Raw genomic sequence first — 25,465 nt, forward strand, 5'->3', positions numbered from 1 at the left:
CATTAAGCATTTTTAAAAATAAAGCACAGAAATAAAGATGAAATTCCAGGGAGGTGTACAGATAGAGACATTTGAAATAAGATTCATTGAATGCTTCCAAACTACATTTCACAAGTAACATGACAGGGTGTGAAAAGAATAGTGATCAGTATGGAGCTGAAGTAAGTGAAATGCTTATTTATTTGACAAATTTATATCCTACCTCAATCCACAGGAATTCTGAGTAATGACATTCCTACACATATTGTAAACATGTTTTTTTAAAGAACTAAAGAGAAATCTCCAAGGTACCCCATGACTAAAACTACCTTTAAGGACCAAGTGCCTGCTGAAGCACAGCTTTGCTTGCTTAGTTTGCCTGTGTGGAGAGTGTCCTAAGAAGAGAGGATGGCTTCTGGGAATTTCTGGCCCATCTCCCACTATATCTTGAGGAGGGGAGACCTGCCACAACAGTGGTGGGATTCAATTTTTTTTACTATCGGTCCTGTGGGTGTGGCTTGGTGGGCATGGCATGGCGGGTATGGCTGGAGTAGGATACTGTAAAATCCCCATTTCCTCCCAATCAGCTGGGACTTGGGAGGCAGAGAATAGATAGGAGCAGGGCCAGTCGGAAGTGGTATTTACCAGTTCTCCGAACTACTCAAAATTTCTGCTACCAGTTCTCCAGAATGGTCAGTACCTCTGTACCCCCTCTCTTATACTAAAGAGAATCAAGGCAGGGCATTCTAAAGTTGTTCCCTCACTTCTTTTGACTATTAAGGTGATATTAATATAACGTTAAATATATAAGTTGATATTTACATATCGCTTCACAGTGCTTTTACAGCCCTCTCTAAGCAATTTACAGAGTCAGCATATTGTCCCCAACAATCTGGGTTCTCATTTTACTGACCTTGGAAGAATGGAATGCTCAGTCAACCTTGAGCCTGGTGAGATTCGAATTTTTCAAATTGCAGGCAGCTGGCAGTCAACACAAGTAGCCTGCAGTACTGCATTCTAACCACTGCACCACTGCAGCTCTTAGTCCTCATTTAATTCCCATCTCCATACTGAGCTACACAAATGAAATGATGCTCATGGCATGAGTTGCTGCTGCTAGGGTAGGCAGAAACCAAGAGTCCAGGTGAGCACCAAATTCACAGATCACCTGTTTCCGAGAGAGCAGTGAGCCACAGAAATGACTTTGGAGGTATGGTTTTAAAAACCAAAACCTGTTTTAAGCCCAGGAAACAGAGGAAACATGAGAAAGAAGCTCAGACCTAGCTTCACTCTAATTCACTAGACCAGTGGTCGGCAAGCCGTGGCTCGCGATCCACAAGCGGCTCTTTACACGTTTTAATGCGGCTCTTCTGTGTGCCGGGCGCCCGCTCCCCTCCCTCCTCTCGGGCACTTCAAAACAAGCACCTCTTTCCCTTTTTTCTTTTCGATCCACAATGATTAGGGAGGATCCTGAAGTCGGGCGGGGACGAGAAGCGAGGAGGCAGAAAAAGAAACGGAGGCTAAGGAGCTTTCCCCCGCCCCCTCCCAGCAAAAATCTAACCGGGGAGCCGGGCGGGCAGTAGCAAATTAGCCGATCACGTCACGTGATCACGCGGCGTGATCAGCTAATTTGCTACTGCCCACCCGGCTCCCCGGTTAGATTTTTGCTGGGAGGGGGGGGAAGCTCCTTGGCTTCCGTCTCTTTTTCTCCCTCCTCACTTCTTGGAGCTCCACCAATGGGGGAGCAAGGCCCGCCCAGCACCAGGCTTTGGGCTAACACAGAGGTCTGCAAAGTTGGCTGTTTTAAGACTGGTGGACTTCAATTCTCAGAATTCTGGGAGTTGAAGTCCACCAGTCTTAAGAGCCAATTTTGCAGATCCCTGGGCTAATATGATTGATGCCGTTGGTGGACTTCAATTCTCAGAATTCTGGGAGTTGAAGTCCACAAATCTTCAAGCTGTCAGGTTTGAAGACCCTGGGTTTTTTTTTCTAAAGGGTTGGGGGTGCGAGGGTCTTGCAACTTGACAGCTTTAAGACTTGCATGCTTCAATGCCAGAGTTCCTGAGCCAACATAACTGGAGGAGGAATTCTGGGAGTTGAAGTCCACAAGTCTTCAAGCTGTCAGGTTTGAAGACCCTGGGTTTTTTTCTAAAGGGTTGGGGGTGCGAGGGTCTTGCAACTTGACAGCTTTAAGACTTGCATGCTTCAATGCCAGAGTTCCTGAGCCAACATGACTGGAGGAAAAATTCTGGGAGTTGAAGTCCACAAGTCTTAAAGCTGTCAGGTTTGAAGACCCCTGGGTTTTTTTTTCTAAAGGGTTAGGGGTGCAAGGGTCTTGCAACTTGACAGCTTTAAGACTTGCATGCTTCAATGCCAGAGTTTCTGAGCCAACATGACTGGAGGAGGAATTCTGGGAGTTGAAGTCTACAAGTCTTAAAGCTGTCAGGTTTGAAGACCCCTTGGGGTTTTTTTGCTAAAGGGTTAGGGATGCAAGGATCTTGTAACTTGACAGCTTTAAGACTTGCGTGCTTCAAATGCCAGAGTTTATTGAAACTAAAAACAGTGTACCATCCTATGTATTTTCGGTTTTAAAAATGTGGCTCTCAAAATAAATTTCAATCATGGTTTTGGCGAGATTTGGCTCAGTTGAAAAAAAAGGTTGCCCACCACTGCACTAGACTATATCAGGGTGGAAAGTGAGAAGAGCCAGCCTTGGTGGTGCATAGTTAGAATACAGTATTTATAGATTGCTATAAAGCATTATGAAGCAGTATATAAGTCTAAGTGCTATTGCTGTCAAGATTTTGTTACTATAGTCTACATCAGCGATGGCGAACCTTTTTTGGCTCGCGTGCCACAAGTGTGGGGAGCGCAGGGGGGTCGTGTGCGGGCGTGCCGCACCCATAATGCAACGCACGACCCCCCAGTGCCCATGCACGGACAATGCGCGACCTCCCCATTTTTACATGCTTTTTTCGCCTTCCCCAGGCTCCAGAGGCTTTATGGGAGCCTGGGGAGGACGAAAAGAGCCCCCCGCCCCCCGGAGGCTTCAGGGACCATCTGGAGGCTTCCCAGAAGCCTTCGGAGCGCTTAAAACCACAGGGAAGCCTCCGGACGGTCCCTGAAGCCTCCGGGGGGGGGGCGGGGGGCTCTTTTCGCCCTCCCCAGGCTCCTATAAAGCCTCTGGAGCCTGGGGAAGGCGAAAAATAGCTTTTACAAAGGTGAAGTCAGCTGGCCAGCGCGCGCATGCGTGCTGGCCAGCTGACAGAGCAGCACCTTGCATGCCTTGACAAATGGCTCCACATGCCACTTGTGGCACACGTGCCATAGGTTTGCCATCACTGGTCTACATGAATAAAGTTACAACCAAACGTTTAGAATCAGTTTCTTAACCAGTTTCTCGACCTTTGCAAAACCTACAAGGGTACAACCTTAGCCAAATGATGTTATTAAATTGTTATGTAATGATGATAAGAAGGACTAGCTTAAGAGAATTATTCTGAGTTTGTTTCAACCCATCCAGATTCTCACAGCCTTGAAATTTGACAATATCTCTGGTTGGCTTGGAGTGACAATGTACAACTAAGATATTTCACCTTGAACCCCCAAAGGACTTCATATAAATGTTAAATAAAATAGGGGAAAGCTCTAAGCCTTGAAGAATCCTACTCAACAATTCACAGGGCCTCTAGTATTGATGCCCCTTGTCTCTTCATTGGAATTGTCACTGAAGTAGAACCACTATAAAATAGTCCTCCCAACTCTGCCTCCTGCCCAATCTGTGGATGAAGCCTCTGCAGGATACTGGAATAACACCATGGTTCATAGTATTGAATACCAACAAAATATCTCATATGAGCAAAACAATGTACATATCCCATCATGATGCTAATAAAGGTAATTAGACACAACAACCAATGCCATTCCTCATGCCAATTCATTGCCACATCTGTGTCTTGATTGAAAAGATTCTAGATAATTTATATAACTGTATTTAACTAGATAATTTATTTAACTGGGATCCTCTGTAGTTGATTTGCCACCATTATTTTGAGTCATCAAAAACAGTCAAGTGCAGGGAAGGCATCTTCAGAAGAGTGTCCAGACCTTTAACAGGGGAAGCATCACAGCCTCCCCCAGAGTAGAAATGACTACCTTCTGGAGGCAGGAAAAAAATCCTAGAAGAATTCTCAGAAAATAGATCAAGTGCATGGGTGGGGGTATCTAAATTACAGGGTATCCCTTTCTCAGGTTCCACAAGATCAAAACTGCCACATTGGGCTCTGCCCAAATGCCATTCAGGACAGAGCAAATATGAGCAACTTTATGTGCTAAAAAAACTGCAGAAGGGTCCAGGAAACATCAAACAGCCTCCTGCCCAATCTGTGGATGAAGTGTGTACTTACTTGTTTATATAACTGCCCACCACAACAACCTTTTATTACAGGCTTTATGCCAGAAAACACTGCATAACAACACATGCAGTATAGCTATGGGGAGGTTAAAACAATAAAAATATAAAAACAACTCTTAGCTCCCCAAAAGCAACATACCTCTCACATAAATAAACAACTTCTCCAGCTCCAGTGACACACTACCCCAAAATTTGTGGGAAGATTTTCAAGGCTTTGGGAAATGCTGGGTAGGGGTCAGTTATCTGAGGAAAGGATGTTTCACTACTGTCTGTAAGCTTCAATGTGATTTCTTACCAATATTCAGTTGTGTCCACTTCTGGTTTCCTCCTGCTAGGCATCTTTTTAGACTTCTTGATAAAAACCAGGAGCTCTTTGGGATTGAGATCATGTTATGGCAATCATAATCCTCATCCAGGATTTGAAGGTTGAAATTACCCAGACTAAAACTTCAACATCAGTTCTGAGATGAGATGTTGATGTTTATAAAGGACTAGTGGTATCCATCTATGCAGTTGATGCCCCAGCAGGAACCTTAAGAGGCCACCCTCCTAGTTCAGGCTCTCACAACTGGTCATCTCTTGAGAAGTGCTCCTGGTCATGGTGCAGTTGTCATAAACAATTCCACAAACCCTTTCACTCCAGCCATACTCGTGTGGCTATTAGAGGACCTGAAACCCAACTGGGAAAATTTGTAATGCTTATTATTGTCCAGCCAACTCTTAGATGCACACTCATCCACCATCTTGTCATGTGATCTAATTATGCACAAGCCTGGTATAACCAACTCTCCCTGTTTTGCTCTACTACAACACCTATTGTTCATCTCCATTTGTTATGCTGGCAAAGGTTAATTGTAACTGCAGTTGAATGAAATCTGTACCACCATAAAGATACAATCTGTTTCAAGTCAAGATTAACTTCTGGTGACTTGAAAGGTACATCCATATAATATAGAAGTTTGCCATTATCTCCTTCTAAGGATTATTTTTAACTTCCCAGTCTAATCTTGAGATATTCCAGTGGTGTTTCATCCAAATATTAATCAGTTCTAGACTTCAGTTTTTTGGGGATGCTGCTTTTGTTGTTTTTTTAGATCACCCAAGATTGGCTGGCCTACCTCTGTAGTAGAGGAAGGAAACTATGGCTATATATTTCACACAAAAGCATATTTGATGCCAAAATATATTTTTGTTAAAAAATTAACTAAGAAAGAAGCGGAAGGATATTACAACATTCCTGGAATTATTTTCAGAGTAACTTGCACATATAAAGGTTTTATAAAACAAGGTAAATGCAGACATATATCAAGAAAATGTATCTTAATTAAGAAATGATATTGGATATACGGATATCTATTTGCATGGAAGAATATTAAAATTATATACAGCCAAACCTTTTTTGGAATGACGGATACAATTAAAAGACACCAAAAATATTGTAGAGAAAAATAGATCGGCAATAGTTTATGTTAAGAATAGTATACTGAATATTAGTATTAATAAAAACATAACTGTGTATTATCAAATAGTGATTGGGTGCAGATAGCAATGCCTGAGATCTGACCTTCCGATTATTGAAGACTGCACCAACTTTGATGCCAGGACCATTGGATAGAGATGATGTAGGAACACTATTTATGTGCAGGGTTGCTTTGACTGCCTTAATGTGACTTTGGGAACAGTTGAAGGATTCTGCTCACTTTGCTGCATAGCACAATGCCTTCTTGGTCACCTAGAGCACACAACTGAACTGGTATTGAAATCTCCTGAGTTTATAGTGCTGGATGACTTCCATGTTCTAGAGGAGGATCTGGTCTAGATTAGGAATTTAGGCATCTCTGAGTTTGACACAAGTTATTTCAAGTCCATCCTACTTCATGAGCAACTGATCTTCACTTCAGAGCAACTGATAGGTGAACTAAAAATGGAGGATGTTATAGGGTGTCCAATGCCATGGTTGCATGACTCTTGCTCACCAGAGGCTAACTACCTCTTGGAATCCCTGCAGCTGGAGTACTGAGCCCATCAGATGCCTTGTGGATCTGGATAGATTCTGGGGAATGTTTGGAGAGTTTTCTAGCAATCTCAAAGGCAGTTCCACCAAGTGCCTAGATCAGGGGTGTCAAACTCACATCGTCACCACATGACATATCGGGACTTCCCCCCTTTGCTAAACAAGGCGTGGGCATGGCCAGCATGTGACACATTCAGCCCATGGGCCGGAAGTTTGACACCCCTGACTTAGATCATCTCTGGATCACTGAAATGATCAAGTTGGTTGTAGCTTCTCTCACCCTCACATCCGAAAGTCTTCCTTGATTTACTGAATGGCTCAGGAAGATGAAGCAAATGAAGAAATACTCTAGACCATCACTGAAGAAAAATTAGAAATGAATTTGTTTGAACACAGGCACAAGCTTGTGTTTGAACCTATAAAAGTGGCACAATGTACTTAGTATTTCACCCTTATTTATTAGTGGGCTGTGCTCCAGCAGCTCTGTTTAAGGTCCCTTTTAGACAGCAAGACTCAACAAGATTTACCTACAGGCCAACAGTTTTGGGTAATAAAAATGGGAAAGAAAAATGTACAAATTTTTTTTTAAAAGAAAAAGATTGCTCCTCCCTTATCCTTCCTTCATTTCTTGCTTCTAGACACATCCGCCTTCTTTTTTTTTGCCTCATTCCTGTGCAAAAAAGTGATACAGTAATCATGAGTGAGTCTTGATAGCAAAAATTAGTCTTCCAGTCATTTGTGTACTTTATTTTCTCCACCCTATTTCCTTCCTCATAGCATCCTGTCCTTTGGGAGGAATCCTCTCAATGACCTTTGTCAATAACTACAATGTAGACTGCCAGATGCTCTGCTCACTGAAGGCTTTAAAAGACTTTAGCCTCTCCAAGAGGAGAAGTTTGGATCTCTGAGCTTACAAGGTCATCCAAAGCAATTATATGAAGAGAATTTCTTTTGCTCTAGTTTTCTTGTTGGATAGCTCTCCTTATCATGGGTGTATCTGCTCATAGAGCATTCAAAGCCAATCAATGAGCTGTTGGTTTACTAAACATTGACAAAAGAGGCTACCCAATGAAATAAATGAAATAACATATTATCGATTGCCTAAAAATGAGTGAAGAGGAGTGGCATTAGATAAACCAGGTACTATAAATTTGGAGTAGCTTAGTCAGCTATGTCCTTAAATAAGTGACTATTGTTTGTACCCCAAGTATAAACTGTATTTGTTTTCAATACTTTCCCCCTAAAAAACTAGTGACCAATAGGAAATAATTTACTATAGCTGGGAAGAGAGTTTCATAAAGATAGTAGAACAAAGAAATTATTTCATTGGTAAATTCAACCTTTATTCTTTTTAACGGAAAAATTAAAATATTTTTAAGTTAAATTGCTTATGCAGTATATTAATTTATGATTATTTGAATCGTGCATTATTACATTAGATTAACTCAATTGCCTGGGTTCGTATAAAACATTGGATCATTAACTAAGCACCTTGGCTATGTTTGCACAGCATGCTAAGTTACAATGTAGTATGTTAGTTTGTGCACATATCCAGCAACTAAAATTAGCATATGATTCAAAGTTTTATATGCATCCAGGAAATTATAATAGTACCTAGCTATTGTTAAAAAATTAATTAGAGCACTATACAAACTATCCATTAAGCACCAAACCACATTTTAGCCAAACATGTACATCTACCTGGAGAGCCTGTCTTGCAATGACGGTAAAAAATAATAACAAAATCATGGAACATAGAAGTTAAAATGGCTTTATAATTCAGCCAACTAACCCCCTGCTCTGGGTAAGAATCCATTCCATCTATCCCACCCCCACCCCGATAGTGGGGCAGAATGTTTCACTGTAACAGCTTTTTCCATCGGTTTATGATTACTTGGTTTTATTTCTTCATTTCTTTTTCTAGGGTCAGTTTGTCTTACATTAAAGTGCTTCCATGAAAGAACACGGAGCTTTTCCAATATTCTGCTCTCAAATGACTAAAGGCTTATTCCCACGGTAAAGTCACCAGATGAAAATGTGTTTTTAGTAAGCTCAGGATGACATCACATTCCACAGTGAATTCTTTACACCATCATAAAATCACATTCCACTACTTAAATAAAGCAGGACATACCAAAGGATGTCCCATAGCTAAAATGCTAAATGTGGACCAGAGTAAAAAAATATTGAGCAAAAGTTAATTTTCAGTATAGTTTATTAAAATATATGGTCAAAAACTAAATGCACATAAGTTATTATATCCAATAAAGCCTGCTGTAGATACACCTGGAAAAGAAATCAATCCCCAAACTTCTAATTGTCATAGTGATAGTACAAAATTTAGCTACAATTCTAGAGACATCCTGATCCTAATCACAAACTGTTCAAAACACATACTCTACCTACTAAAGTCACCAGTTCAAATGTAATTTACTTTCTAATATCTGTGCTTTTAGATTAGTCGTTTGAAATTCAGAAGCCAACATGAACCAAATTTCCATGGAGCTGAAATCTTAATCATGCAAAATTTTATCAGCTCTGCCAAAAAATAGAGACTGGATCAGATTCAATATTTGGATTTCAATGATGGAGCTTGTTGCTGCTTTCAGAGTGTAGATTCTTTATGTCTGTTATGCACAAAAGGAGCCAAATACATCAGGATGTGAAACAGACCTGGTTGGGCCATGAGGGGTGTGTGCCCCTTAGCGAACTACGCCCACCAGGCTTCCGGGCATTTCACCAGCCAAGAGCCCAGGGCAGGGACGGGGTGGTGGTGGCGGTGGTTATTAGGGAAAGTCTCAGATCTCAGGAGGTCACTGTGCCTCAGATAGGCGGGTGGGAGTCCCTCTTTGTGAAGTGGGGCCTTGGAGCTCAGGTGCGCCTTTTGTTACATACCTGTTTCCCTGCTACGCTTCACCGGCCCTGCCGGAGCTGCTGAATGTGTTAGCTGGATTGGCAGTTGATTTCCACAGGCTCATGGTCCTGGGGGATTTCAATCTGCCTTCCATTGGCAAGACATCCGAGTCAGCTCGGGAGTTCATGGCTTCCATGACAGCTATGGACCTAACTGAGTTAATTCAAGACCCCACCCATAACGGGGGACACACGCTCGACCTGATTTTTGTCTCTGGGCAGTGGATGAATGATCTAGATTTAGGGGATATTTCTATTCAACCCTTGTCATGGTCCGATCATTTCCTCATCAAGCTTGACTTCCATACCGCTACCCCTCGCCGCAGGGAGGTGGAACCGACTAGATGGTTCCGCCCCAGGCACCTGATGGACCTCGAAAGATTCCTGATGGAGCTTGGGACTTTTCCTGAATCCCTTGCTCACAACTCGACCGAAGCCCTAGTAGAAGCCTGGAATAGGGCGGCCGCTGGGGCCTTGGATCGCGTTGTGCCTTTGCGGCCTCTGACCCGGTGTCGATCCCGGGTGGCTCCCTGGTTTACCGAGGAGCTCCGGGAGATGAAACACCAGAAAAGACGCCTAGAGAGTGGCTGGAGGGCCAGTCGGTCCAAATCTGATTGAACACTAGTAAGAATTCATATTAAATCCTACTTAGTGGCGATAGAAGCTGCAAAGCGGCAACATTTTTCCGCTCTTATCGCGTCCGCAGATAACCGCCCAGCTGCCCTGTTTAGGGTGGCCCGCTCCTTACTTAACCAAGGAACTGGGGAAGACCCCTTGCAGGTAGGGCTGAAGAATTTGTTCAGTATCTGCAGGATAAAATCGCTCAGATCCGGACAGGCTTGGACTCTGACTGGGTAGATTCGGACGAGCCGGGGGGGTGAATCTTGAGGAGGCAATCTGGGATGAGTTTGACCCTGTGACCCCCAAAGGCATGGACAGGATTATGGGGAGACTCAGTACTGCCACTTGTGTGCTGGACCCGTGTACCTCTTGGTTAGTTTCGGCTTCCCGGGAGGTGACACGAGGCTGGCTCCAGGTGATTACCAACACTTCATTAAGAGAGGGGTTCTTTCCCACCGCCTTGAAGGAGGCGGTGGTGAGGCCCCTCCTTAAGAAGCCTTCCCTGGACCCAGTTTCTTTAGCCAACTATCGTCCGGTCTCCAACCTTCGCTTTGTAGCAAAGGTTGTCGAGAGTGTGGTAGCACGTCAGCTTCCCCAGTACCTGGATGACGCTGTCTACCTGGATCCGTTTCAGTCAGGTTTCAGGCCTGGGTATAGCATGGAGATGGCATTGGTCGCGTTGGTCGATGATCTCTGGCGGGCCCGGGACAGGGGCTGCTGCTCTGTCCTGGTCCTATTAGACCTCTTGGCGGCTTTCGATACCATCGACCATGGTATCCTACTGTGATGACTCGGGGGGTTGGGAGTGGGAGGCACCGTTTTACGGTGGTTTTCCTCCTACCTGTCGGATCGGTCACAGTTTGTGTTGACTGGAGGGCAGCGATCGACCCCCAGGCGCATCACTTGTGGGGTGCCCCAGGGGTCGGTTCTCTCACCCCTCCTATTCAACATATATATGAAACCGCTGGGCAAGATCATCCGTGGTTTGGGATACGGTATCATCAATATGCTGATGATACCCAACTTTTCATCTCTACCCCAAACCACCCAAACGATGCCCTCGACGTGATGTCCCGATGTCTTGGGCCTGTGCGGATCTGGATGGGGAGGAACAGGCTCAAGCTCAATCCCTCCAAGACTGAGTGGCTGTGGTTTCCGCCATCCCAATTTGTATACCTTGTTCCATCTTTGGTGATAGGGGGAGAAATTTTAGCCCCCTCAGAGAAGGCTTGCAATCTGGGAGTCCTCCTGGATACGCGGCTTAGTTTAGAAGAACAACTGACGGCCGTGACCATTTGCCGGTTGTTTTCCAGGTGCGATTCAAGGTATTAATTATGACCTTTAAAGCGCTCCATGGCTTAGGCCCAGGGTACCTGCGAGACCACCTACTGCCACCAGTAGCCTCCTACCGTCCAGTACGATCCCACAGAGTTGGCGTCCTCAGGGTGCCATCGGCCAGACAGTGTCGGCTGGTGACCCCCAGGGGGAGAGCCTTCTCTGTGGGAGTGGCTTCCCTCTGGAATGAGCTGCCCCCGGAGCTTCGCATAATCCCTGACCTCTGATCCTTCCGACGCGCCCTAAAAAGTTGGCTTTTCCAGCAAGCCGACCTGGCCTGTTAATTTTAACTCATTTTTAAATGTATTGTTTTATAAATTCGATTTGTTTTTTTTGGATATATATTTAATTTCTTTTTAACTTTTTGAGATGTGTGTTTTTTAATGTTGTACACCGCCCTGAGTCCTTTGGGAGAAGGGCGGCATATAAATCCAATAAAAACAAACAAAAACAAACAAACATAAGGACAAGCAAAAATCAAGCATTGCCAGAGGAACCTAGAGTTTTTTTTTTCATATTCTGGGATCCTACTCTTTTAATAAGATCATGTCTAGATGATCAGGCAGCCATTGACTGAATACCTGTTTCCTTCTAAGCATAGAAACTAGAATACCATGCCATAAACAGTCCATTGAAATAAAAAGAACCATTGTTTGCTGTTACTAAAATGCTATTATTGAATAGTATTTCTACCTCTGAGCATTTACATTAGAAGAAGTTCTAAAGCATGATTTTATATTTTTTTTAAAAGTTTTAATCTTATTTTATTAAGAAGCGTGAAATAAAATAAAATAAAATGTTCCTATTAGGGAAAATCTCTCTGGACTGCAGTGTGTTCCCAGCCTAGAATTTAAGCACAAGCTAAACCCAGCCCTAGGGAACAGAGAGTCCAGTCAATGGTCAGGTGAAAAAGTAGACTGCATAAGAGTTGGGTCCTCCTGAGAGGCAACTTTGTAAGCTGTTGTTCAGGTTGGCTCTCATTCTTATGGCATGCCTCAAAACTCAGCTTCATATCAAAGCAGCAAATGGGTCCTAGGAAACCAAAGAGCATTCAGACAGTGGCTGCAGGCTAGATGCTCTTTGATCTGAAATATTCGATTTTGGCTTTGCTCAAACTGCAGCAACAACCTGTCTGGAGATGGCTATAGTTTCTGGTTGGTAGCATTGACCAGGTGTTCCCCAAGCATCCATGAATAGTGCCTAGCTTTTTCTTCAGCTAAGGGGTGTGAGAAATGTGTATTCCCAACTGACCAACTAACTAAGTGGTAGAGTTTATCTTGCCTCATGGTCAGGCCGGCTCAATTAGCATGGGATCTTTAGGATGTGAGTGAAACCATCTCACTTCCAGAAGTCTAGGTAGAAAAATTCACTGGACAGTGCCCTTAAAAGTTCCTGCTTATCAGAGGCTTTAAATATTTGAAATATTCCTAATGTCAAAACCAGCATTATTCCTCTATAAGACAGTCAGGAATATTAGTGAATACTGTTTGCTCAATGGAACTGCAGGTAAGAAATGGGAAGTTTCAGAGATTATAATAAAAAAACATTTATCTTTATTATGAGATTAATGATTATTTATTATTTATACTATAGTTTTCTAGAATGAATTTTGGAAAATATAAACTTTGGCTAACAGAATGTCAATTTAAACTAAGAAATTATGTGACAACCTAATGAAAGAATAAACACATTTTCATTTAGAAGTCGTTTAGCACCATAACCTAATGCTCTGTGATAAATTACAAAACATATGCAAATTTATTTGAGAATCAGATCTCTTAATCCCAGTGATCTTTGCTTCTGAATGCTTAGGTTCAGCTAAAAAAAAACATACTAACAACATTTCTATATCACAGTAGGTTAGAATTTCCTTGAATTCAGATGCACATTGCTGAATCATTTCAGCCTAACTCTTCCTGCAGCTAAATAATTAAAAAAATATTTAATTGTTTAATTCATGATGATATAATGAACAAGATCCCAAAAAGTCAAGAATTTGGAACAAAGAAGAAACCACAGCTTCTGACTCAAGAGGAGAATATTCCAAACTGCTTTAGGAAGAGCTTCTGTAATAACAGCAGTCATCAGTAACTAACTCATTCATGACCAGCCAAAATATCACCTTCATTGACCTGTGGAGATGTGTGTGTGTGTGTGTGTACACATGTACATATACATATTATACTGATTTGAAAAACCAAATATCATTGCCAGTTGCTTGATAGGAATGTAAGAAATTTTTCAAAGAATAAGTATTGTTTCTAGCAATAGAACTTAGACCTACATGTTTTACAGCACTCTCTCAGCAGTTTACAAATGTCAGCATATTTCCCCCAACAATCTGGGTCCTCATTTTAACAACCTCAGAAAAATGGAAGGCTGCGTCAACTTTGAGCGGGTCAGGATCAAACTCCTAGCTGTGAGCACAGCTAGCCTGCAATACTGTGCCACCAGGGCTCTAGTTGGTGCTAGTTGTAATGAGCCCTTTCATATATATGGTGATTATGTGACTTTTACTCCAAGCTATTTTATTTTGTTTATCAGATTATTTTCCCTGAGGAAAATAAAATGTTAATAGTTAAGTTAGCAACTCAAGGCCATAAATTGAGTGCAGCACTGCAGGCTACTTCAGCTGACTGCTAGCTGCAGTTCCGCAGTTCAAATCTCACTGGCTCAAGGTTGACTCAGCCTTCTATCCTTCCAAGGTCAGTAAAATGAGGACCCAGATTGTTGGGGGCAATATGCTGACTCTGTAAACTGCTTAAAGAAAGCTATAAAGCACTGTGAAGCGGTATATATCGGTAGGTCTAAGTGCTATTGCTATTCCTACCAAAGGATTCTTTAGTATTGCTAATGGAATGTATGCAGCAATATGGCTCTATGATACGTTTATGGGTCAATAAATGTAACACTCAAATGTTGACATAGAACTTTTACAGACTAAAAAAAGCAATACTTTTACCTAAATTAATGAAATTCAACACTACACTAAAAAGTTAAGTTTCTAGGATTATACAACAGAAAATTATAAAGGTCTGCAGGTAGTCCTTGACTTACATTCCACAATTGGAACCAGAATCTCACTTGCTAAAGGAGGTGGTTGTTTAGTGAGTTGTTATTCTTTTTTCTTGTCGGATTAAAATGTTCAATAATACATATGAGAATAAAAAGAATATTTGTACTGAAATAAGGTAAGATTTTCAGATGTTAGATTATCAGATACTAGGAGGTCTCTGCTAAAAATACCTTTTCTACATCCAGAGAAACTGTATTCAATTTGCCTTCCCCCAACCCCTACAGGAAAGGTGACTGAGCAGGCTATGGTGGAGGAATGTGATGGATAATATAGATATTTAGACCCTTTTCAGCTACCCAGTCAAACCTTCTCTAGGTAGTTGTCAACTTATAGCTGCAATTGAACCCAAAATTGCTGTTGCTAAGCAAGACACTTGTTAAGTTGATTTTGCCCCATTTTAAGGCCTTTTTTGCTACAGTTGTTAAGTAAATCATTGCAGTTGTTAAGTTGGTAACACGGTTGTTAAGTGAATCTGGCTTCCCATTGACTTTACTTGTCAGTCGGTCACAAAAGGTAACCATATGACCCCAGGACATTGCAACTGTCATGAATCAAGTTGCAAAGCATCTGAATTTTGATCACATTACCATGCAGATGCTGCAGTGATTATAATGTGAAAAATGGTCATGTCACATTTTAGCACCATTGTAATTTTGAACAGTCACTAAATGAACTGTTGTAAATTCAGGATTACCTGCACTTAGCACAGATATAGTTAACATATGGCCCTTTAGATATTAAGGGCCTGGTGAGGGCCCACCTCGATGAAGGGTTTATTAACCCAGAGAGGTGGAGGAAGCGGGGGATTAGGGGTTTCTTAGCGAAATGTTTTTTAGAATTTTTAAGGGGTTCCAGGGAGGGGGGGAGGGTTATTCAACCTGGGGGTATGGATACAGCCAGGTCAACAGGTGGGATCAGGACGGAGGGGAGCGGAGTGGGGGAGGCGAGAGGATACAGTATTCCTATAGGGGGGATTCCGATAGCGACGGTCGTAGGGAGGGGCGGGCGCGAGGACACCAGAAGAACGCATGGTCGGTTGGGAGACCGGGGCTGTTGGACATGCCCGGTCGCTTGTACCAACCCCCGCAGTCTAGGTGGACAGGATCGGCAGAGCCTGGGCCTTAGGGTGATGTTATGTAACGCGAGGTCCGTGGTTAACAAGGCCCCCCTCATCAGGGACTTGATCTCAGAGGGGGAGCCGGACCTCGCAGGAATAACGGAAACCTGGTTGGGCCCGGAGGGGGGGTTGCCCCTCGGGGAAATGTGCCCTCCAGGTTACCGGGTATTCCATCAGCGACGGGCCCAGGGTAGGGGTGGTGGGGTAGCGATAATCATCCGGGAAGATTTGGCTCCAAGAGAATTCACTGTGTCGCAGACATCTGGTTGTGAGTCTCTGGGCGTGAAATGGGGCCCAGGGAGTCAGTTGGGTCTGTTGATAGTATACCTGGCTCCCCGCCATACATCAATGGCCCTGCCCGGACTCCTCGAGCTGATCGCGGAGATGGCGGTTGAGACCCCCAAGTTATTAGTGATGGGGGATTTCAATCTGCCGTCGACGGGAGAGGCATCCGAGGCAGCCCGGGAATTCATGGCTTCCATGACAGCCATGGATCTGACTCAAGTAGTTCGGGACCCCACACACGAAAGAGGCCACATACTGGATCTTGTGTTTGTCTCCGACCAGTGGACGAGTGATCTGGGAAGAGGGAATTTAGTCATCACGCCCCTGTCATGGTCAGATCACTCACTTCTCCAACTGGACTTCCCTGGCGCTACCCCCCGCCACGGGGAGGCGGAACCAGCTGGTCCCAGATGGTTCCGCCCCAGGCGTCTGATGGAACCAGATAGGTTCCAGGCGGAGCTTGGGCCACCTCCTGCAGACCTGTCCCGCTCCCGGGCAGAGGACCTGGTAGCCGCGTGGAACAGTGCGGCCGCCGGGGCCTTGGACCGGGTTGCGCCTTTGCGGCCTCTCTGATGGCAACGATCGACTCGGGCTCCCTGGTTTAACGGGGAGCTAAGGGCGATGAAACGCCACAGGAGATGCCTAGAGAACAAGTGGAGATCCTCCCGCTCCAAATCCGATTGAACACAGGTAAGAGCCTACTTAAGGACCTACCTTGTGGCAATAAGGGTGGCCAAACGTCAATATTGTGCCACCCTTATAGCATCCGCAGAGAACCGCCCTGCTGCCCTGTTTCAGGTGACCCGCTCCCTGCTGTCGCAGGGACAACGGGACCCCCCATTGCAGGGCAGGGCAGAGGAGTTTGGGGAATACCTGCAGGATAAAATTGATCAGATCCGGAGGGGGTGGACCCACTCCAGTGCTCCAGGGGGGACGTCCGAGGCTAGTCTTGAGATTCCACGCTGAGAGGAGTTTGACCCTGTTGTCACCGAAATTTTGGACAGGTTGCGTGGGCGACTGCGAGCCACCACATGTTTATTGGACCTGTGCCCCTCCTGGTTGATACTGGGCTCCTGGGAGGGTTCACGAGGCTGGCTACTGGGACTGGTGAACGCTTCGTTGGGTGAGGGCCTTTTACCAACCGCCTTGAAAGAGGCGGTGGTGAGACCCCTGCTCAAGAAGCCTTCTCTGGACCCAATGGAGCTAGCAAATTATCGTCCTGTCTCCAACCTTCCTTTTTTAGCGAAGGTTGTTGAGAGTGTGGTGGCTCAGCAGTTCCCGCGTCACCTGGAGGAATAATAATAATAATAATAATATTTAATGCTTCTAGACCGCCCCGTCTCCCGCAAGGGACTCGGGGCGGTGTACAGTTCATACAAAATATAACAGGATACAATAAAATTAAATTAAATATGTAGAGTTGACAATTGACATGGAGGAGGTTAAAATGTAGTTAAAAGAACTGTACAAAGCAGATATAAAATAAATTCAAACCCCTAAAAACAAATACAGTAAATTAAAAAACCCTAAAATAACCAGATATAATACATTTGCCAGGAGGGACAGTTGAATTATGCCAGGCCTGCTAGTCGGAACAGGTGGGTCTTCAGTTTTTGCCGGAAGGAGCGGAGGTCAGAAGTGGTTCTAATGTCGGGGGGCAGGTCATTCCAGAGGGTTGGGCCCATCACAGAGAAGGCCCTACTCCTCGGTGTCGCCCGCTGGCATTGCCTAGTGGACGGCACCAGGAGAAGTCCCTCCCTGTGTGAGCGTATTGGCCGCAGGGATGTATGTGGGAGGATGCGATCCCGCAAGTAACTAGGTCCCGTGCCATGGAGCGCTTTAAAGATGGTAATCAGCACCTTGAAACGCACCCGGAAAACCACAGGCAGCCAGTGCAGCTCGCGCAGGAGAGGTGTTACGTGGGAGTACCTCGTACTCCCCATCACAGCCCGCGCGGCTGCGTTCTGAACTAACTGCAGTCTCCGGGCGTGTCCCAAGGGCAGCCCCATGTAGAGAGCGTTGCAGTAATCCAGGCGGGACGTCACCAGCGCATGAGTGACCGTGCGTAGGGCATCCCGGTCCAGTAGGGGGCGCAATTGGCGCACCAGGCGAACCTGGTGGAACGCCCCCCTTGCCACGGCTGCCACATGGTCATCCATTGACAGCCGGGCATCAAGGAGGACGCCCAAATTGCGCGCCCGTTCCACAGGGGGCAATTGTTCGCCCCCTATGGCCAGCGATGGGATCAGCTGGCTGAACCGAGGTGCCGGTAGCCACAGCCACTCAGTCTTGGAGGGGTTGAGTTTAAGTCTGTTGTCCCCCATCCAGACCCCGACGGCCTCCAAACACCGGGACATCACTTCGACAGCCTCGTTGGGGTGGTTTGGAGTTGAAATATACAGCTGAGTATCATCAGCGTAGAGGTGATACTCAACCCCAAAACCACGGATGATCTCACCCAGCGGCTTCACATATGTGTTGAACAGGAGAGGCGAGAGGACCGACCCCTGTGGCACTCCACAAGTGGAAGATGATTATCTAGACCCGCGCCAGTCCGGCTTCCGACCCGGTCACAGCACGGAGACGGCCTTGGTCGCGTTGGTGGATGATCTCTGGAGGGCAAAGGATGGGGGTTGTTCCTCAATCCTTGTCCTATTAGACCTCTCGGCGGCTTTCGATACCATCGACCATGGTATCCTATTGCGCCGTCTGGAGGGGTTGGGGATCGGGGGCACCGTATTGCGGTGGTTCCGCTCCTACCTCTCTGGCCGGACGCAATGTGTGTTGACAGGGGAGCAGAGGTCGACCCCGAGGCCCCTCACTTGTGGGGTCCCACAGGGGTCAATCCTCTCGCCTCTCCTGTTCAACACATATATGAAACCGCTGGGCGAGATCATCCGTGGTTTTGGGGTGATATATCATCTGTACGCTGATGACACTCAGCTGTATATTTCCACCCCAAACCACCCCAACGAGGCAGTTGAAGTGATGTCCCGTTGTCTGGAAGCCGTGCGGGTCTGGATGGGTGACAACAGGCTCAAGCTCAACCCCTCCAAGACAGAGTGGCTGTGGCTTCCGGCACCCCGGTACAACCAGCACATTCCATCGCTGGCCATCGGGGATGAACAATTAGCCCCGGTGGAATGGGCACGCAATTTGGGCGTCCTCCTTGATGCCCGGCTGGCTATGGAAGATCATGTGGCAGCCGTAGCGAGGGGGACGTTCCACCAGGTTCGCCTGGTGCGCCCATTGCGACCCCTTTTGGACCGGGAGGCCCTGCACACAGTCACTCACGCGCTGGTGATGTCTCGCCTGGACTACTGTAATGCTCTCTCCCCTTGAGGTGCACCCGGAGACTGCAGTTGGTCCAGAATGCAGCCGCGCAGGTAATTATGGGGAGATCGAGGTTCTCCCATATAACACAGCTCCTGCGCGAGCTGCACTGGCTTCCTGTGGCCTACCGGGTGCGCTTCAAGGTGTTAGTTACCATCTTCAAAGCGCTCCATGGCATAGGGCCTAGTTACCTGCGGAATCGTGTCCTGCCCCATACATCCCTGCGACCCATTCGCTCACACAGAGAGGGTCTCCTCCGGGTGCCGTCCTCTAGAGATTGTCAGAGGACAGTGCCCAGGAGTAGGTCCTTCTCTGTGGCGGGCCCTACCCTTTGGAACGACCTCCCCCCAGACATTAGAACAACAACCGATCTCCGCTCCTTCCGCAGTAAACTGAAGACCCACCTGTTTCGGCTAGCCGGCCTGGCATAATTCGACAACTTTTCCACCCCTAGGTCATTTTTAATTGTCAATTTTAGTTTTTAAACTATTAATGTTATTGGGGTTTTAACCTTTTTCAGTATTGTAATTATTTATTTATTTTTTACCTCCTCTGTATGACACTGTGCTGACTGTTGCTTGTGTACGTCGCCCCGAGTCCCTGTGGGGAGAGGGGGCGACTAATAAGTTTAAATAAATAAATAAATAAATAAATATTACCAAATAACAATTTCTAGAAGTTCTAGCTAACAAAATAATTGTGAAATTTTCCAGTGATTGTATTTCAATAGAGAGAGAGAGACAACGGTCTCTATTAATTTCCAAGTATTAGTTGTAGCAAACATAAATCCAGATTTTTAATGTCCTTCTGATATATATATTTCATCTCAGTCTATTATTTCATTTTATTCCTTAATATTTCTATGTCATTTTCTAGGATTCATCTTCTAGATCTTTTTGGATTAACATATTAAGTTTATTATGGGAGATCTTGAATAACCAAGTCCTGAAGACATCCTGTAGGGTTTTGAAGGTGGTGTTCATCACCTTGATTTACACCTGGAAGCTGATTGGCATCTAAGCAGTTTATAGAGTAGATGTGTTTTACATGGGCAGCTCTTAAAGAGCCCATCATTACCTAGCAAACTACTGGTTTAAGCTCCTAGAATTTAGATGGTCTTCAAGGGTAGAATCCTGAATATATTAAACAGTCCAATTGTCAAATGATGACGGTCTGCGTAACAGTGTGCAGTGTTTCCTGACCCAGAAACAATTGCAATGGGTACACTAGATATCATATTTGGTATTCAGACAAGGGCCAAAAATCCAGAAAAACCCTAAATCATGAACACCCTCTGCTCAGGGAGCTTCAACCTTCTTCAGAAACAGAGAGAGACATATCTTTAGAATCAGAGGCTTTTCATATCCATAGCCATTTTTTCTTTCAGGATTAAGTCTGTTCTTTCTGATCGTATTTCTAAGAATCTCTAGGCCTCAAGACAATGCCTTCAGCACATCACTTTTCTGACTGTGGGCAGGAATGCATCACTGGATTATTATATATTTATATTTCATCCCATGCTGACATATCACTCCCCCTGTGGCTTCATGTAGATATTAAAGGAAAGGAGGAAAAGAGTTGAATCCTGCAGCACACCATAATTGAGTAACCAGGGTTGACTTCTGTCTGCCCAGAGCCACAAATTGGAACTAGCTGTAAAGGATGGCGAACCAGTGCAACATTATGCCCCCCCCCCCCATCTTGCAGCCTGCCCAGCAGTTGATGGTATCAGATCCCTCTGAAAAATAAAACAAGATTAGGGGGAGGGGTCATTCTCCCTTAATCCCAGTCTTGTCAGAGGCCATCAAAGAGGGTAATAAAGATATGTTCAGTTCTATGCCAGGGCCTGAACCCAGGTTGACATGCAATTAATCTGTTTCCTTCAGAAATCTCTGTATGTTTTTATTTTATTTTAAGTGATTAAGATTATTTTTCTGAGGTTTGTAGATTTCTTCAGACATGGCAGAAAAAGATTAAGAACCTTTGTTTTAGACTGATATTTGCCAATCAGTGCCAATCAATCATAATTAATGAAATGGATAGGAACAAATCAACTATTTTTTATCCTTCATTTCTTCCCTCTGGAGCACTCAGTAAAGCCGTTTCGTATCAATTGTGATGAAATTACCAGGGGAAAAATTACCCGTACATAGATTAGAAAAAAAAAAAAGGGGGGGGAGTAATTTGGTAAAAAGACTGGCAAGCTAGAATAAAGTTGTTTGGAATGATAACAAGATATCTGACATCTAGGTTCTTCCTTTCTAGCAAGGTAAAGTTGATCCAGAAATCTTAAATAATGGAAGCTTTTATGACCCTACAGGTCATATAAACAACTGATAACATTGATTAAATTGAAAGTCTGGTACTTTGGAGAACATAGTTTCATTCGAAAACAAAAACAAACAAATCTCCCAACCACAGTAAAACATCCATCTTGTCTAGATGGAAGTTAAGTTTATAGAGTTATATGCATTTTATTCATGATATAAATTTGGATTTAGAAGTTCCCATAATAAATAGTGAGATTACATTGTTCCATTTCTAACACTCCAATAAATCTATAAGTGGGTTCACATAATAGACTACAATGTGGAGGGCTAATTTAAGGCTCATTGTGGTTTGTAAACATAGGTAATGGTTTCATTCAGAAAAACATAGTTTATTGACCATAAATTACCACTAGTTTTGCATTTTTAATGCAAAAATAGTATGTGGGTGCTTTTAGCTCACTACAGAGACATCTTAATAACATCTTCAAACAATGAATTTAAAGCAACTTGAATAAATGAAATTGAACAGCAAATTAGCAAACGCCCATGTGTTCCAAAACTAAAGTGGCTATTTTCAAACACAAAGGCAATTGTTTTACTTCGGACGTTAATGCCAAACATTTATATGATAGCAACAATTTATTTATTTACAAATGTAATAAAACCATTAATACATGCAGGGCTTTAGGTTGCTCCTCAAATAAATCGACAGACCTGTAATAAGTACATCATTACTCCCACACATACTGCTTTTGTGCACCCGGCATGCCGCCGACTCTGTCTTAAAAACTGACATCAGGACTAGCCTACAAGACGATGCCGGATTCCCCTGCCCTGCCTTCTGCATCGGGAGTAGCTTTAGCGGCGGCAGAGATCTACACCCGAAGAGAAAGAGACCTCCCGTGAGTGGTCTGCTCAGTGGGGCGCTGCGGGAAATAGGAAGCAAGCTATTACTTGCCACCGGATTTGGGGAGTTTAGAAAACGCTTCTTCGAGGTACAGTAAAGGCTTGAGACGAGGCTCGGAGGGGGTGGGGGGCCCGGATGCCGCTGACGGCGGCGTGCAGGGAAAAGGGAGAGAGAACAGCCAAGCGAGCCATCCGAGGCAGGTAGGCAATACTCACCCCCGCCGCCTCCGACCCGGACCGCCACCCTGGAACGAGCAGCACCGCTAAGAGGAGCGCGATGCCCGGCCCCGCCAGGCTGCTACCCATCGTCGCGAAAGCACCGTCCGCCCCACCGGTGCTCACACGTGGCCGTGCCCAACGGGGCTGATACCGTCAGCCTCCTTTCCCTTGTCCCGCCTGGAGCGTCTCTAGCACCGGAAAGGCGAGCTTGATTCTTGGGCCCCGCTTGTGGGCGGCAGCGGCCGCTCCTTTCCCCGCCTGTCTCCGCCCCCGGCCCCTGGGACAGCGTGAGATACAGGAGCCGCCGAGGAGGAGTCGGTCGGTTCCGCCGTCTCCCGCGGAAGATCATTGAAAGCCAGGGGCCCATCGCGTCCGAAGGAAGGATGCGGGCTGGTCGAGCGGCAGCCTGAGGGAGCTGCGGGGACTGGAAGGTGAGTCCATACCTGCAAAGGCCGCCGTCAGCTTTCAGCCCGCCTCGTGGGAGAGGTCGCCTCTCACGCTCCCTTCGTGGCCCCAGACCCCGGAAGGCTCCCCGAGCGCTACTTTCGCGTCTCAGGGCTTCGGGTGTGTCGTCACCCCCTCCCCGCCCCAGCCGGGTAAGCCACCTGAGGGAAAAAGTTATTCCACGCGGCGTTGATTCAGGAGGGAAGCGGAGCTTTCTGAGGAATCGGCAGGGGCGGGGAATGTCTTCCATCATCGGCTTGCGATTCTGTGTAGTAGCCTCTCCCGGGGAAGGTGCCGCTTAACCTGACTCGGGTGATCCTTTGGAGGTTGCGCTAATCCCCCTCCTCTCTCCCCCCGTAAAAATACCTGCCGCTGCTCGCTGCTGATGTCTCTTTTGAAGACATCATATGTTCCCTTTGATTTCTAGAACCATCCTCTTCCACAAGAAGAAAATAAGCAGACATGAAAAGTACTCCGCACTTCAGCTTAAGATGCAGAACCGGGCAGTAAGTAGACCTATTTCTTTGTAGTATTTGTAGCGTTTCTTAAAAGTTGCTGTAAGACATTCAAAACAGTAAGAGCCAGCCTGGCCATAAGGTGGTGAATGGTAACTATTTCAATCTTGTCTTGGTACAGGGATGTGCAAATTATCCTGTTGGTGGGATTGACTGTGCTTCTTCCTGCCTGTGTACAAGCTGTAAGTATATCATCATTTAAAAAAAAATCAAAACAAAGCCATGATAAACGTTTTTGGGGTTGCTTCCAAGTCAATCCAATTCTGTTGCCAAAGTTCTTCAACTACCTTTGCTGTTTTCAGTAGTGCACTTACACTATTTTTCTATTAAACAGTTTGATCTCCCCTCCCCATTTCTCTCTGTTCAAAAATATGGCTTAAACTACGAATGCAAAGTATTTTTAAGGTACAAAATTTAAAACTGTAACTCACTTGAATTGATTTGTTTCATATATGTTTTAAAACAATTAGGAAAGTATCAGTCAAGTTGGTTTCTAGACACTGTTTGTAATGTTTTCATTGAAATATGAAAATTAAACAACCCATATTTGCAGAATATTACAACCAACCAAAATATCACAAGCTTTTTAAAAAATTTTAGCAACTCACAAGTTAGACAAAGTCAGGCTGATATGAACTACTTTGACTACATGTGCATGAATTATTGACATCCAACCAGAGTTTAGGCTACAGTGCTCTGTGTACCTTGCTCCTATGGTTAGTTTATGGTATAGTTTATATTTTATGGTAATCTCCAAAGCAACAAAGAAATAAACAAACAAATAAATCATGATTAAGGTAATTGTGGATTTGAACCTTTCGGAAATTTGGACAATTGTAGAAATCTCTCTCTATGCACAAAGTGCCTTATCAAGGTATCTATCTAGTAAGTGGGTGACTAGAAGTGCTTTCGAGAAAATAATCCAGTGGCCTCCAAGTACTGTAGCTTCCATTTCTTTCTTTGGACTTTTCTCCTGCCCCACTCTCATTGGACAGACACATTTTTTTAACAAGTAAAAACTATGGGTGCTGATCACTTTGAAGCCCTTCTGAGTGTTCCACCTCTTTCAAACAGGGAGAAACGGGACAGAGACCATTGCTGATGCTTGTTAAGGGAGAGACTGTGGACAGCATAAGACCAAACAAGGAAAAGTTCATGAAAACAAACAAGCTGTAGAGGGCATAGAAAATGGCCTTGAAGGATAGAAACAAGAGCTGCTCCCAAGGCAAAGATCAAACAAGGGGACATGATCTCATTCCATAAAACTAGTTTCAGAAACATGTCATAACATAAACCCCTCGAACGATTACACAAATATTGAGGGAGGGAGGAGGGAAGCATATGTCTCAATGGAAGTAGTTTTAGATCTCTAATCCATTGGTTTTTTAGTCTGGTCTGCCTTATAGAGCTGTGGTGGTGCAGTGGTTATAATGCAGTACTGCAGGCTACTTCTGCTGACTGACTGCTGCCAGCAATTTGGCAGTTTGAATCTCACCAGGCTCATGGTTGTGCATGAATGAGTACCTATTTGGGGAGGGGAGGAACCTATGATAGGCATGCACATTGATGGAGTATTGAATTTATATTCTGAGACCTTGCAATAAGAGCATATGGAAAATAATCCTGCATTTGTTTGGGGACCTAAGCTCTATTTTAGCCGTTGGCCATATTCCTGATTTTTAAATGTCACCTGTTTTTTTCTATAAAATAGGCTTTTGTTGGAGAAAGGTATTGGGGATTCTAGCGTGTGGTTTTTGTTTAAAAATTTTCAAGTTTTGGGACAAGTTACTGACTTGGCTTTTGGTCTTAACATTGTTGTGAGGCTCACCATGATATTGATGGTATTTGAGGAACCTGTTTATAAACGATTACCACATCCTCTTTTTGTGAGGACTTTTCCCAAAACATCCACTAACCAAAAAATATAGAATTCTCATACATTAGAAAATTTTAAAAAAGCAAACAATCTGAATTAATGGGGAAATTAAAAGTACAAGAGTAAGGCTAAATGTAGTGTTAAAGTT

At 44.6% G+C, this 25,465-nt stretch overlaps 2 protein-coding genes across 5 annotated transcripts in view; one reads left to right on the forward strand and one right to left on the reverse strand.

The window, feature by feature from the left end:
• The window catches only part of LOC309387672 (uncharacterized protein), a 166,465-nt gene extending 143,755 nt beyond the window's left edge, over nucleotides 1-22,710 (reverse strand). Inside the window, exon 1 of the mRNA XM_081944381.1 lies at nucleotides 22,480-22,710. Coding sequence (XP_081800507.1) covers nucleotides 22,480-22,569 — 90 coding nt within the window. The 5' untranslated portion in view covers nucleotides 22,570-22,710. The remainder of the gene's footprint in view (nucleotides 1-22,479) is intronic.
• A 53-nt stretch (nucleotides 22,711-22,763) lies between these two features.
• COL4A2 (collagen type IV alpha 2 chain) overlaps nucleotides 22,764-25,465 on the forward strand; it is a 209,548-nt gene continuing 206,846 nt past the window's right edge. The window contains exons 1-4 of one of the 4 annotated variants that reach the window (XM_081944378.1): nucleotides 22,764-22,797; nucleotides 22,832-22,913; nucleotides 23,354-23,432; nucleotides 23,563-23,623. In XM_081944378.1, the coding sequence (XP_081800504.1) occupies nucleotides 23,389-23,432; nucleotides 23,563-23,623 (105 nt within the window). In that variant the 5' untranslated portion in view covers nucleotides 22,764-22,797; nucleotides 22,832-22,913; nucleotides 23,354-23,388. Of the gene's footprint in view, nucleotides 22,914-22,945; nucleotides 23,079-23,353; nucleotides 23,433-23,562; nucleotides 23,624-25,465 lie in introns of those variants that run through there. The other 3 variants (XM_081944380.1, XM_081944377.1, XM_081944379.1) reach the window with 3 other exon arrangements.

The sequence above is a fragment of the Natrix helvetica genome (genome assembly GCF_964273705.1).
Source record: "Natrix helvetica genome assembly, chromosome: 2".
Lineage (NCBI taxonomy): Eukaryota > Metazoa > Chordata > Lepidosauria > Squamata > Natricidae > Natrix > Natrix helvetica.